Source organism: Solanum stenotomum, chromosome 1, assembly GCF_019186545.1.
Source record: "Solanum stenotomum isolate F172 chromosome 1, ASM1918654v1, whole genome shotgun sequence".
Taxonomy (NCBI): domain Eukaryota; kingdom Viridiplantae; phylum Streptophyta; class Magnoliopsida; order Solanales; family Solanaceae; genus Solanum; species Solanum stenotomum.
The window spans coordinates 56,328,104-56,340,172 of NC_064282.1; the positions used below are offsets into that span (position 1 = coordinate 56,328,104).

The following is a 12,069-nucleotide window of genomic DNA, read 5'->3' on the forward strand; positions in this document are numbered from 1 at the left end:
GGGGTGGGTGGGTGGGTGGGGGTTCTAGGGGTGAAAAAATGAAATTTTGAAATTAAAAATATTTTTTAAAAACAAACTTAAATTTTTTGTGGGGAGGGAGGGGTGTTAGGTGTGGGTGGGTGGGTGGGGGGGGGGGCTGGGTAGGAAGTGGGTGGGGGGTCGAGGGTAGGGTGAAAAAATGAAATTTTGAATTTGTAAATATTTTTAAAAACAAACTCATTTGGGGGTGGGTGATCGAGGATCGGGATGAAAAAATAAAATTTGAAGTTGAAAATATTTTTTAAAACCAAACTTAAATTTTTTTTTTCTTTTTGAAGGGGGTTGGGGGCTGAAAAACATTTTCCAAAACATTTAGCCCAACCAAACATGAGAAAATTGGAAAACATTTTTCGGAAAATGTTTTCCTTCATACCAAACACACCCTTAGTATTCGGCTTTTTCTTTACATATTCTCTTGCTCGTATATGAAATGCTAGTGGGCATTTGGGGACATGAGTAATTATGTGACTAGTTGTTACTGTTTGGATACTTTGCCATCTGAGTTTGTTGTCATGATAGAAAAACTAAGCCTTTTGTTATCAAGTCGTGTTATCTTTTTTAATTGTTCACTTGCTTGTTATGATAGGCTGAAACTGTGTAAGTGAGAGATTTTGGGCGCTAAACAACATGATATCAAAGAGTTTATTTTATTCTCTAGGCAATATTGAATATATTAAGATGAGCAGGTTGGTTTTGCTGTAACAAATGTTTGCTTTTTATCTTTTTCAATTGGTTCTTTTGAACATCTAACTTATTTGCAAAAAGTTGTATATAGTTAGAAGTACTTTCCTAGAAGAGTAAACTGATAAGCAGGGACATATCTCACAGTTAATATCCTTCAGAGTGTAGTGACAACAACTCTTCTTTCTTCAATATTTTTACCTTTTTTGAATTAAGGTTTATACTTTCTTGTCCTGCCACTTCAAATTAACAAGTTGGTTCATGTTGACAATTAATAGGTATAATGTTATACAAGAATAGCAGTTGTTGTTTATCAATTTATGAACTATCAATGCAGCTAGGATTCTCAAGTGAACAGGTAGTATTCTTGAATATTAAAGTTGTTTACCTTATTGTTATGAGAGGTCTAACATCTCACTTTTTTCTACCATCTATTTTCATTAATGTAGTAACAACACTTAGGTAGCTTTGGTTTGTACAAAAAAGGATCTAAGCTTAGCTTTTGTGTACAACTATTATGGGAGCAAAGGGATTCTAAAATGATCTACATCAGTTACATTTTCAATTCTTTTTGCCAAAACATCTACCGAAAAAGACTTTGTTATTCTAATACACATATGTTCTCTGTGTTGCCTCAAAGTATACGAGTTTCTAATCTTTTTATATAGTCAATCAAACATTAAATTGTGTCTCAGATTACTTCGGCCTTCGTCAATATGTTGTAACAGACTGTTATACCTTGTATAGGCTCTTATGCATAAGCCAGTCTAATAGTCACATACATATATTCTTGAAGATGCTAAGAAAGTCAGATGTCGGAAGTTTCTTCCATCGACTGTAACTTGATAATTCTACATTTATCAGTGTATTTGCCATAGCGTCTCTTGAATTACTTTAATTCATTAGTCACTTAGTTTCCTAGATGTTAGCGTGTTCTGTTCTTGAAAAATTCTATTTGTAATGAATAAAAATACACTAATTTGATTTTGTATCTCTTGCCTTAATGAAAACTTAATTTGTCCAAATTTTGCTCTTGTAGGAACAATGGGAGGAATGATAGCTGGACTTGTTGTATAAATTTTGCTACCATCATTTATACTCTATAGACTTTTGACTAGAATAAAGAGGTATGTAAGCTCATGGTTATTTTATCAATTGAACTTTTAACACTTAATGTTGACATTTTGGCCGATTCTATATTAGAATATATGTTGATCCTCTGTACGAAATTACCTATATAGACCACTAAATTCTTATTATTAATATGAAATTTTGTCATCAAGATTATTGCAATCAGGCCCACTAACTTCTTATTATTAACATGAAATTTTGTCATCAAGATTATTGCAATCAGGCTAGTGGTTAATATATGGCATATACACTTATCATTGGAATGAGTATCTTTCTTTTTGTTTTCCTTATATCATCTATGTGAACAAAACAATTTCTGCAAGAAAAATGACATGTTCATTAATGGTTCAACCCTTTATATTGCTGCTTGATTTAATGCACTTGTTGCACTTGTACTTCTGTTAGTTGCAAATTTCTGTGAGATTACTAAGTTACAATCTTTACCTCATAGTTTCTACACTAAGATATGCTGCATTTTCTTGAGATACACACTTTCGATTAATTGGGGTCTTTATTTTTCATAATACATCATGATGTTATGTCGTTAACAACTTATTGCAGATGTCACTCATATTGTGTATATAAAAGATGATGTTATTTGGGGGAAGGGACTAAGTATGAAGATGTTAAGAGAACTCCTTGATGTGCAACATTTGCTCGTAAAGTGCTTGAAGAAGACTTAATTCGAAGAACAAGTAAAAAGCCCGAAGGAAACAAGAGAACTAGTGATTTGATTAACTTATTATGTATTTGAAAATTTATTGTTTCTTTTCTTATTTGGACATAAACGGAGCTAGAATCGATGACTTATGAAATTGCTAATAATATATTGTATACTTTGTTGTACAGTCTATTTGGTTGGTAATAAAATGTTCTTATGTTATTTCCTTCAGTATATTTTGTAGCGATGTCAATAATGTAATGTAGGGAAATTAGTGTAAAAATCCTGCCTATTTTTTTTTAAAAGAAAAATGAGCTTTAGTGGCGACACAGATCGCCACTAAAGGAAATTCTTTTGTAACAACCAATCTAGAGTCGCCACTAAAAGTTAATATTTGTTGAGGCGACCTACCAAGAGTCGCCACAAAAGGCATTTTGTTTTGTGGCGACCTTCATAAGATCCATTTTGTTAAACCTTTTTTGTGGCATATTGGTTAATGTTTTGTGACGACAAAGTCGCCGTTAATACTTATATTTAGTGGCAACTCAAAAAGTCGTCACAAATAACATTTAGTTATGGAAGTACTTGCCACAACTCCAATGTCGCCACTAAACACTTACAGTGGCAATTTTGTGGGCTTTTGTGGTGACTTTCGTCGCTGCAAAAAGCCCAATTTCTTGTAGTGCTCCAAATGAAAACCGCTTAGATCTCAAACACGAGGAATGAGGCAAACAAGATACCCATTTCTCCATATAGGAAAACCTAGGGGTGGAAAAAACCTAGATAATCAGAGAGGAAACTATGCAAGTTTCCTAATCTAGTACATAGAAATGGCTTTCTACCTTCCATGGAAAATTAGGTCGAATACACTTTGTATGGACTGATCTGATTGGACCAACCCTTTTAGTTTTTTTTTTTTTTTTTTTTTTTTTGTGATTGTATTGTTGCCCTTGTGGTTACTATTAAAAAAAGGCTCATATGAAAGATAATATGAAAAAATTAATGTCATGCTAAAGCATTTAATTTTAAAATGTATATAATTTAAACTCTACATCGCATCAATAATTTCTTATATATATTTATCATTTTCAGATGGTATTTCATGGAGAATTGTTAAATATTCTTTTATTAGGGATGAAAATTATGTACACAATTTTGTTTTTTTCTATTTATAATTAAGGTTGGTGAAAAGATTATGCAAAATATGTTATAAAAGTATTCATGTCTATTTCTCCTAATGAAATTAGTTCGGTAAAAAATATTTATTGAATGTATTTAATTAATTCCTAATCTATATATGTATCTTTTCTTTAAGAAAAAAGAAATAAAAATTCCATAAAAATCAACATTAGCCTATATATTAAGTCAAGCTTTAATAAATTAAAGGAGATGTAAAAGATCTTTAAATCATATTACCGTCAACACCAAGTCATTACTATATAAAGAGAAAGTAGAGGCAAAGTAAATGAAAAATCACAATTTCAAAACCCTAATAAATGAAACTCAATGGAAGTCATGCAAATAAAAAAATTGTTTTTTCAAGTCCTAGCTTTAATACATTGTAGAATTTTTATTTTTTCACCTCATACCTGAACCAAAACCCAATATGCATAAATCATAAGCATTAACTAAAAAATAATCTTGTCTTCAGTAATTCATAAATGTTGAAGTTATAGCTAATTTGAAATTCGAAACAGCAAACACAAACAATTAAAGAGTAGAAGAACATGAGAGAGCGTATGTATGTAGAATAGAATAGTAAAGAAGAAAAGAAAACAATAGGTCATGATGAAATGTAATGTTAAGTTTTAAGATTTTGTGTGGAGAGACGCGGGGGTTAGAGGCATGAAGAACATGAATATTGTGCCTAATAATTTGTCAAAATCATTCTGAAAGTACCCTTTAACTACACTACATTGCATTTCATAAGTATGCGGATGTTTTAGAATGAGTTTGAAGGAATAAAAAATTGTAATGAGTGTGAAGGTGAAATTTAAATTATTATGATCGGTGGATAATATATTTTAAGCGATACAAGGCAAATAAGATTGATTATTCAAAGTGAATAAACCTTGTCATTTTACTAGGGATGGTTATTTATTTTTTTTACAGGATTTTGTTCTTGTTATTCATTAAGGTTGGTGAAAAGGTCAATCCAACTATAAGGGCATTCAAGTCTATTTCGCCAAATGAAACTGATACAACAAAAAAATTGAATGTATTTAATCGATTTCTATATCTTTTGTTTTCTCTAACTAAGCAGTAACATAATTTATAATTAAGTAAATAAAGGTGTGTCTTCTTCATGTGCTTACTTCTTTATATTCTAATTTTAAATTACATCATCATGTTTCTAATTATTTTAAAAAAATAATAATTTACAATTGAATATGTATATATGTTATGCTTTTGGATCTTTAATTTGTAAGCACACGACATATCTAATAATAAAACATATTGCTTACTATTATTATGTTTTGGTTTTTAGTCTAAAGTACTATATACTCATGCATTTCCTGCGTCATTTTTTTACTGGATGATAAATATGATTAATAAAACATTCTAGTTGTTTTTTATTTCATTTTTTAGACTTAAGTACTAATGCATTTCTTGTATTTTTACTGAATAATAATGATGATTCTCGAAACAACAAACATGTCATGTTTTTGTATCTCTAATTTGTTAGCACACGTTATATCTGATAATAAAACATACTACTTGCTATCATTATGTTTTTTCTTAGAATAAGTACTCATGCATTTATTGCATTTTTTACTGAATAATAATGATGATTCATGGAAAAATAAAAAAATCATGTTTTTGTATCTCTAAATTGTAAGCACACGTTATAACTGGTAATAAAACATACTACTTGCTATCATTATATTTGTTTTGTTACTTGCTATCATTATATTTGTTTTTTTACTTACTATAAAGTATTCATGCATTTCTTGTTTTATTTGTTGCTGAATAATAAAGTTTATTTTTGGAATAACAATAAATCCAGATACTTCTTGGAGTTTCTAGAAAGTTTGAGTAAAATATCTTTTGATATATTTTTATTTAATAAATATTTATATAAATCTCAAAACTTAATAGTTAAGGTAGATATTTAAAGAAATATAATAAATTTTCTAGTTTTTTGTTATATCTAGAATCATCTATTTACTAGTATAAATATGTGTGACCTTAACCAATTGTAACCAAGCCAGTTCAAAAACGCCTTATTCATTAATAATTTTTTCCTGCCCAAAATCCTCATTCTCCTTCATGGATACTTCTCTTTTCACCACCCAAAACATGAAAAAATTGAAGAATGAAAAGTCTCATGTTCTTATAGCACTATTCCCAGGCCAAGGCCAAATTAATCCATGTCTTCATTTTTCCAAACAATTAATCAATTTAGGCATTGGAGTCACTTTAACCACGAGCCTATCAGCTTTCAGTAAAATAAAAAAACTCCCAAATGTTGAAGGATTAAGCTTTGCTCCTTTCTCTGATGGCTATGATGGCAAATTCCAGTTAAGTTCAGTTGATGATTTTCATATGTTCTATTCTTCTGTAAAGTCCCATGGGTCAAAATTCATTTTCAATTTGATCCAATCAAATGCAAAAAATGGTACCCCTTTTTCACATGTCATCTACACTATAATCATGGAATGGGTTGGTTTAGTGGCCAAAAAAATTAATATCCCATCTACATTATTCTGGATTCAACCTGCCACAGTTTTTGATGTTTACTATTATAGATTCACAGACTATTCTGAATATTTCAAAAGTTGTGATGCTAAGGATAAAATAATAGAGTTACCAGGATTGCCACCACTTAGTCCAATTGATTTTCCTTCTTTTGTGTTTGATGACGTGGACAGTTCCAACTGGGCAGTTAAGTCTATTAAAAGGCAAATTGAAATGTTGAGTAGTGAAGAAAATCCAAGAGTTCTTGTGAACACTTTTGATGCTTTGGAATTTGATGCTTTGAGAATTCTAAAGCATGTGACTATGGTGGGAATTGGGCCTTCAATTCCTTCAACATTTCTTGATGATAATACTTTTCGAGCTGATATGATTGAGATTAGTTCGAAGAATTATATGGATTGGTTGAACTCAAAGGACAAGGGATCAGTTATCTACATAGCATTTGGAAGTTACTCCGAAATACCAAGTCAATTGATGGAGGAGATTGGTCACGGATTGCTTAAATGTGGGAGGCCATTTTTGTGGGTGATTAGGGAAGGACAAGACGAGGATAAGATGGAGGACAAGTTGAGTTGCAAAGACGAACTTGAAAAGCAGGGGAAGATAGTGAGTTGGTGCTCGCAAGTAGAAGTTCTAAAACACCCTTCTGTTGGTTGTTTTTTGACTCACTGTGGATGGAATTCAACGTTAGAGAGCATAGCATCTAAGGTACCTATCGTGGCATGTCCACTCTGGAACGATCAAGTTTGTAATGCAAAACTCATTCAAGATGTTTGGAAGAATGGTGTTAGAGTTAATGTTAGTGAAGGTGGTGTCGTGGAAAGAGATGAGTTCAATAGATGTATCACGATCGTGATGGGGGACGGTGAAGAAGGGGAAGAATTGAGAAGAAATGTCAAGAAATGGAGTGATTTAGCTAAGGAAGCTATGAAGGAAAATGGTACATCAAGTGTGAATCTCAAGGCTTTTGCTAATGAGATTTTACTTGGTCATAATGAGTACTAAACCACTCATGAATAGATGACTTCAATAAACTAGCTAGTAATCAATTAGTCTTTTTAAGAGTTTGTTCTTCGTTTCAGAAAAAATAGTGAATTTCTTCGAAATTATTCATAATGAAATAATAGACTTTGTTTCTGAAATAATTATATTAATTTCTTCCTCACTTTAAATTTTTCATTTTTTTCTTTCATTGATTTCTTATCTTTTCACTTTTAATTATTTTTAGAAAATTATGTTAATTTTTTTTATAAAAAGAAGCGTCCTTTAATTTATATTTTTTTTTAAATATTACACACGTGTGTACAAACATAACAAATTAATTTAGTTGAAGGTGTCACATCAGCAGAAGAGGTGCACGAATGTAAGAAAAAATTAGTTCGAGGGATAATAGGACCCTAATTAAGTTAATGTGTGTCAATGGGATTTTAGCCATAGTTTAGGAGGGGTACTTATGCATTATCGAATATGTACTTATGTCATGCTTTTGTAACTCTAATTTGTTAGCACACGTTACAGCTAATAATAAAACATACTACTTGATATCATTATGTTTTTTTGTTACTAATTACTCTAAAGTACTCACGCATTTCTTGTGTTATATTTTGTTAAATAATAAAGTTGATTCTTGGTATAACAAAGAATTCCAGATACTTCTTAGAACTTCAAGAAAGTTTGAGTAAAATATCTTTTGATATATTTTTATTTAATAAAATGTATGTTATCTCAAAACTCAAATATTTAAGGTAGATGATTAAAGAAATATGATAATTTTTTTAGATTTTTCTATATCTAAAACCATTTACATATCAGTGTAAGTATGCGTGACCTTAATCAGTTGTAACCAAGTCAGTACAAAAATGCTTTCTTCCTTTACAAAGTTCTCCTTCCAAAAATCATCATTCTCCTTTATGGATACCTCTCTTTTCACCGCCCAAAACATAAAAATTTACAAAATAAAAAATCTCATGTTCTTATAGTACTATTCCCAGGCCAAGGACAAATTAATCAATATCTTCAATTTTCCAAACTATCAATCAATTTAGGTATTGACGTCACTTTAACCACAAGTCTATCAGGTTTCAATAAAAAAGGATTAAGATTTTTCCTTTCTCTGATGGCTATGATGAAAAACTCTAACTAAGTCCAATTGATGAGTTCCATTTGTTCTATTCTTCAATAAAGTCTCGTGGGTCAAAATTTATTTTCAATTTAATTCAATCAAATGCAAATAAATGTACCCCTTTTTCACATGTCATCTTCACTATTATTATGGAACTGATTGGTTTAGTGGCAAAAAATAATTCCATCTACATCATTTTGGATCAAACCTATCACAGTTTTTGATGTACTATATATATTCACAGATTATTCTGAATATTTCAAAAATTATGATGCTAAGGATAAAATAATAAAGTTACCAGGATTGCCACCACTTAGTCCAATTGAGTTTCCTTCTTTTGTGTTTGATTTGAGAGTACCAATTGGGCAGTTAAGTCTATGAAAAGAAAAATTGAAATGTTGAATAATGATGAAAATCTAAATGTTCTTGTGAACATTTTGATGCTTTGAGAATTATTGTCACGCTCCAAGCCTACATCCTGGATGTGGCCGACACTCGAGAACCATTGTTGGCCACAAGCGAACCTTCCCCTGGCTCAATTCTCAGCGGAAAACTTACTCAACAATAAAAGAACTTTCAAAGTAAGGTTTTAACTCATGAATGTCTCAAAATAATAAATTCAAAAATATATAAGAACATTCAACTGGCCAAACGAAGGCAACTCCAGTCTCAAACAATAATAATGGAAATGAAAAAGACTCCTGAATTACTACTCTCTATCTATGAAGCCTCTATACTATGAGGGATGTCGGGAAAAGACCCCCGATCATCCTAACAAAACTGAAATAATAGAAATAAATAAGGGATCCTCCGGAAGCAAGGAGGCTCACCAAAGCTAACTCGATGGTATCAACGAAGCGCCTATTGATGACCTTGATCTCTTGTATCTGCATCATGACATGTTGCAGGCAAAATGACATCAGTACATTGAATATACGAGCATGTAAGGAGAATACTGAACATAACATAAAAGCTTGATCTTGGAAAGAAGGAAACATACTCGCCTCAACTCTACTTAAATCAACCTCAACACATGGATACTCAACTTAATAAGTATAAAAACAACAATAAAGATGCAATTTGTATAAAGCATTTAAAATAGTAGATAACAACTCAATGTATTTAAAAATATAATAATAACACTTATTTGTATGTAAATATACAAAATAACTCAAATTGGGAGATTCTGTAACCGATAACCATCACTATGAACTATGTGATGATACAGTTTCTCGCCAACGCTGCCAGAACTGTCCTATACTTGCTAGAGTATAATACATCCTCAACTAAGTTGATCCACTAAAGTATGCTTAAAAAACAATAAGGAATCATCTAAAAATTATAACCCTTTCCACCCACGTTGGCTACATGGTTTATGAGGACTTTGAGTTGCATGAACTCATCCCCATATCAGTGTTCAATACTACTCCCAGTAATATACTCAGTTCATATGCTAAAAACATTTCCTCATCCTCAAGCTCTGAGATTATTACTCAAAAGTTCTCTTAAAAGAGATTATACTAAAAAACTCCTCATGAACTCATTTGAAAATCGATGTTTCCTCTCATTTTAAATGTAAAAAACATTTATTCTTGGAAAGACTTAGTTCCCATATATTCATTTTGAAAAATGTAACTCAACTCTAATCATCCTCAAACTCAAGTCTTTAAACAAGTTTTAAAAGATTGTGAAAGACTTCTCAAAATGACTCGAAAGAACTCTAAAGACTTTATTCTTAACTCTACCTTGAATTTGAATGATGAATTCATGGGTTATGATTCATGTTATGAAGGAACTCTTGATGTTTAGATGTAGTTTAGAGTAGTTAAAATCATAAAGGAGTAAAGGTATACCTTAAAAAGGGTGGGGGCAGGCGACCCTAGTGCACGGCTGGCGCAGGGCGTCAGCCCCTAAACTTCAGAGACTCAATCTTGGCGCACTGCTAGCGTGGGGCGTCAGCCCCTGAACTTCAGAGACTCAATCTTGGAGCACTACTAGCGTGCCACGCCAGACCTTCTGGTGCATCTGGGGCGCGCTGCTCCAGTCTTTCCCTTAATCAATCTGATGATTTTTTCTTCTTGTTTTCTAACCCTAATTCCACTAGAATCGATTGTTATCCTCAAATTTTCCTTAGATTCATTTATTCAATAAAAGTACACAAGAATCTGCTCACTTTACCTCAAGAACAACCCACAAAGATCAATATCCTCATCTCAAGAATTCATCAAACTCAATAAGCAAAACATGAAGAACAAAACCTCAAGAACAACCATCAAGAATTCAAATCATTCAACCTCAAGAACAAAATTAAGGATGTAATTTACACGATTGGCGTGCAGGTGAATGAACCCACACTATGAAATCTTACATACCTTAATTTGGTGAAATTCCTTGACAAATATCAAGAATCTTGACGAACGCTTTGAACCTCTCCTCTTGAACTCCTCTCAAAAAGCGTAATTTAGAGTTGTAAAAACTGGCCCAAATCAGTTTAGACCCCAAAAATATTACTAAAAATGTTTAAAGCTGATGGGGTAAGGAAAAGACCAAAATACCCCTCATTAATTCGGGTAAATTTCCTTAACTAGACATGCTGACGTCAAACGGGCATTTCTCCCTCATCCGAACTCGAAATTTAGCAAACTTAGTGCGTTGGCAAGAGGATTCAAAGACTTTTCATTTCATATCTTATGGGACACCTAATTCATCATGTACATAAAGTTATGGTCATTTTAAGTTGACCCAAACCTCACAACTTAAGCTTAACTTGAAAGAATCTCAAATTAGCTCTTTCCAAATTAGTTCTTTCTAAATTTAGCTCTTTCTAAGGTGGGATGTTACAATATATCCCCCTTGCAAATATTTGTCCTCGAATGAGATTACTCTTAGTAGACTAAGGGTGGCAACATCTAACACCCAACTCAAACACCCAACATGCAAATTAACACAACATTTCTATTTAAAAAGTACCAAGAACAGACTCTCCAAACTCAAAGAGATGTGGGTATCTCTTCTTCATATCCTCCTCAGTTTCCCAAGTAGTTTCCTCAACAAACTGATTCTTCCATAAGACCTTGACTGATGCTACCTCCTTGGTTCTCAACTTGCAAACTTGACGATCAGGTATCTCAACGGGTACCTCCTCATAAGATAGGTTGTCCTTAATACCAATAATTTCAATAGGTATAATAAGTGAAGGATCACTATCTTATTTAATAGTCTTTTAGATATCTAAACAGTTTTGTTGAACAATTATAGTTCGTCTTAGATGTTTTTGCATTGGTGACACAATTTTTTGTGCATTCTTGATATTTTCCACACTTTATATATGTTTTTATGAAAGCTTGATATATGAATTATTACTCTATTATTTTAATTTTCTTGGTTTTATTATTTATTGTCGTTGTTGGGTGAAAGATTGACTTATCTACTTATGGGTTAGGATTAAAAAATTATGATATATTTTCTTATGATTATCGGATAAAAGAAATTTCAATAAACAAGCAAGTATTTGTCAATTACATGTTGTACCACGATTGTTAATTATTATTTGCTATCATTTTCACTACATTAATTACAATCTTCCCTTAGTTTTAAATTCCTTGACCAATCAACCAACTTCATATTAATTGAAACGGATAAAGTAATTTTCAATTAAATCGTCTAACTCTCAGAAGTTAATGACAAATATTGCAATGCAAATTGTGATTAGTAAATAATATTTATAAACAACGTC

The 12,069-nt window shown here is 31.7% G+C and overlaps 1 protein-coding gene and 2 long non-coding RNA genes across 5 annotated transcripts in view; all 3 read left to right on the top strand.

Annotated features, from left to right (window-relative positions):
* LOC125853859 (uncharacterized) overlaps positions 1–2,734 on the top strand; it is a 3,357-nt gene extending 623 nt beyond the window's left edge. The window contains exons 1-3 of one of the 3 annotated variants that reach the window (XR_007445219.1): positions 633–725; positions 1,760–1,847; positions 2,413–2,734. This is a non-coding gene — a long non-coding RNA (uncharacterized LOC125853859). Of the gene's footprint in view, positions 1–632; positions 726–980; positions 1,079–1,759; positions 1,848–2,412 lie in introns of those variants that run through there. The other 2 variants (XR_007445217.1, XR_007445218.1) reach the window with 2 other exon arrangements.
* Positions 1–12,069, top strand: part of LOC125853865 (uncharacterized) — a 536,174-nt gene that overhangs the window by 477,782 nt on the left and 46,323 nt on the right. The gene's annotated exons all lie outside the window — the stretch shown is intronic.
* LOC125853799 (UDP-glycosyltransferase 75C1-like) lies at positions 5,763–7,216 on the top strand. Its single transcript, XM_049533551.1, has one exon. It carries the CDS (start codon positions 5,783–5,785, stop codon positions 7,214–7,216), a length of 1,434 nt encoding a protein of 477 aa, XP_049389508.1. The 5' UTR covers positions 5,763–5,782.

Bases quoted from the DNA above. Each gene is read 5' to 3' on its own strand.
- LOC125853799 (XM_049533551.1), top strand. From the start codon at position 5,783: ATGGATACTTCTCTTTTCACCACCCAAAACATGAAAAAATTGAAGAAT.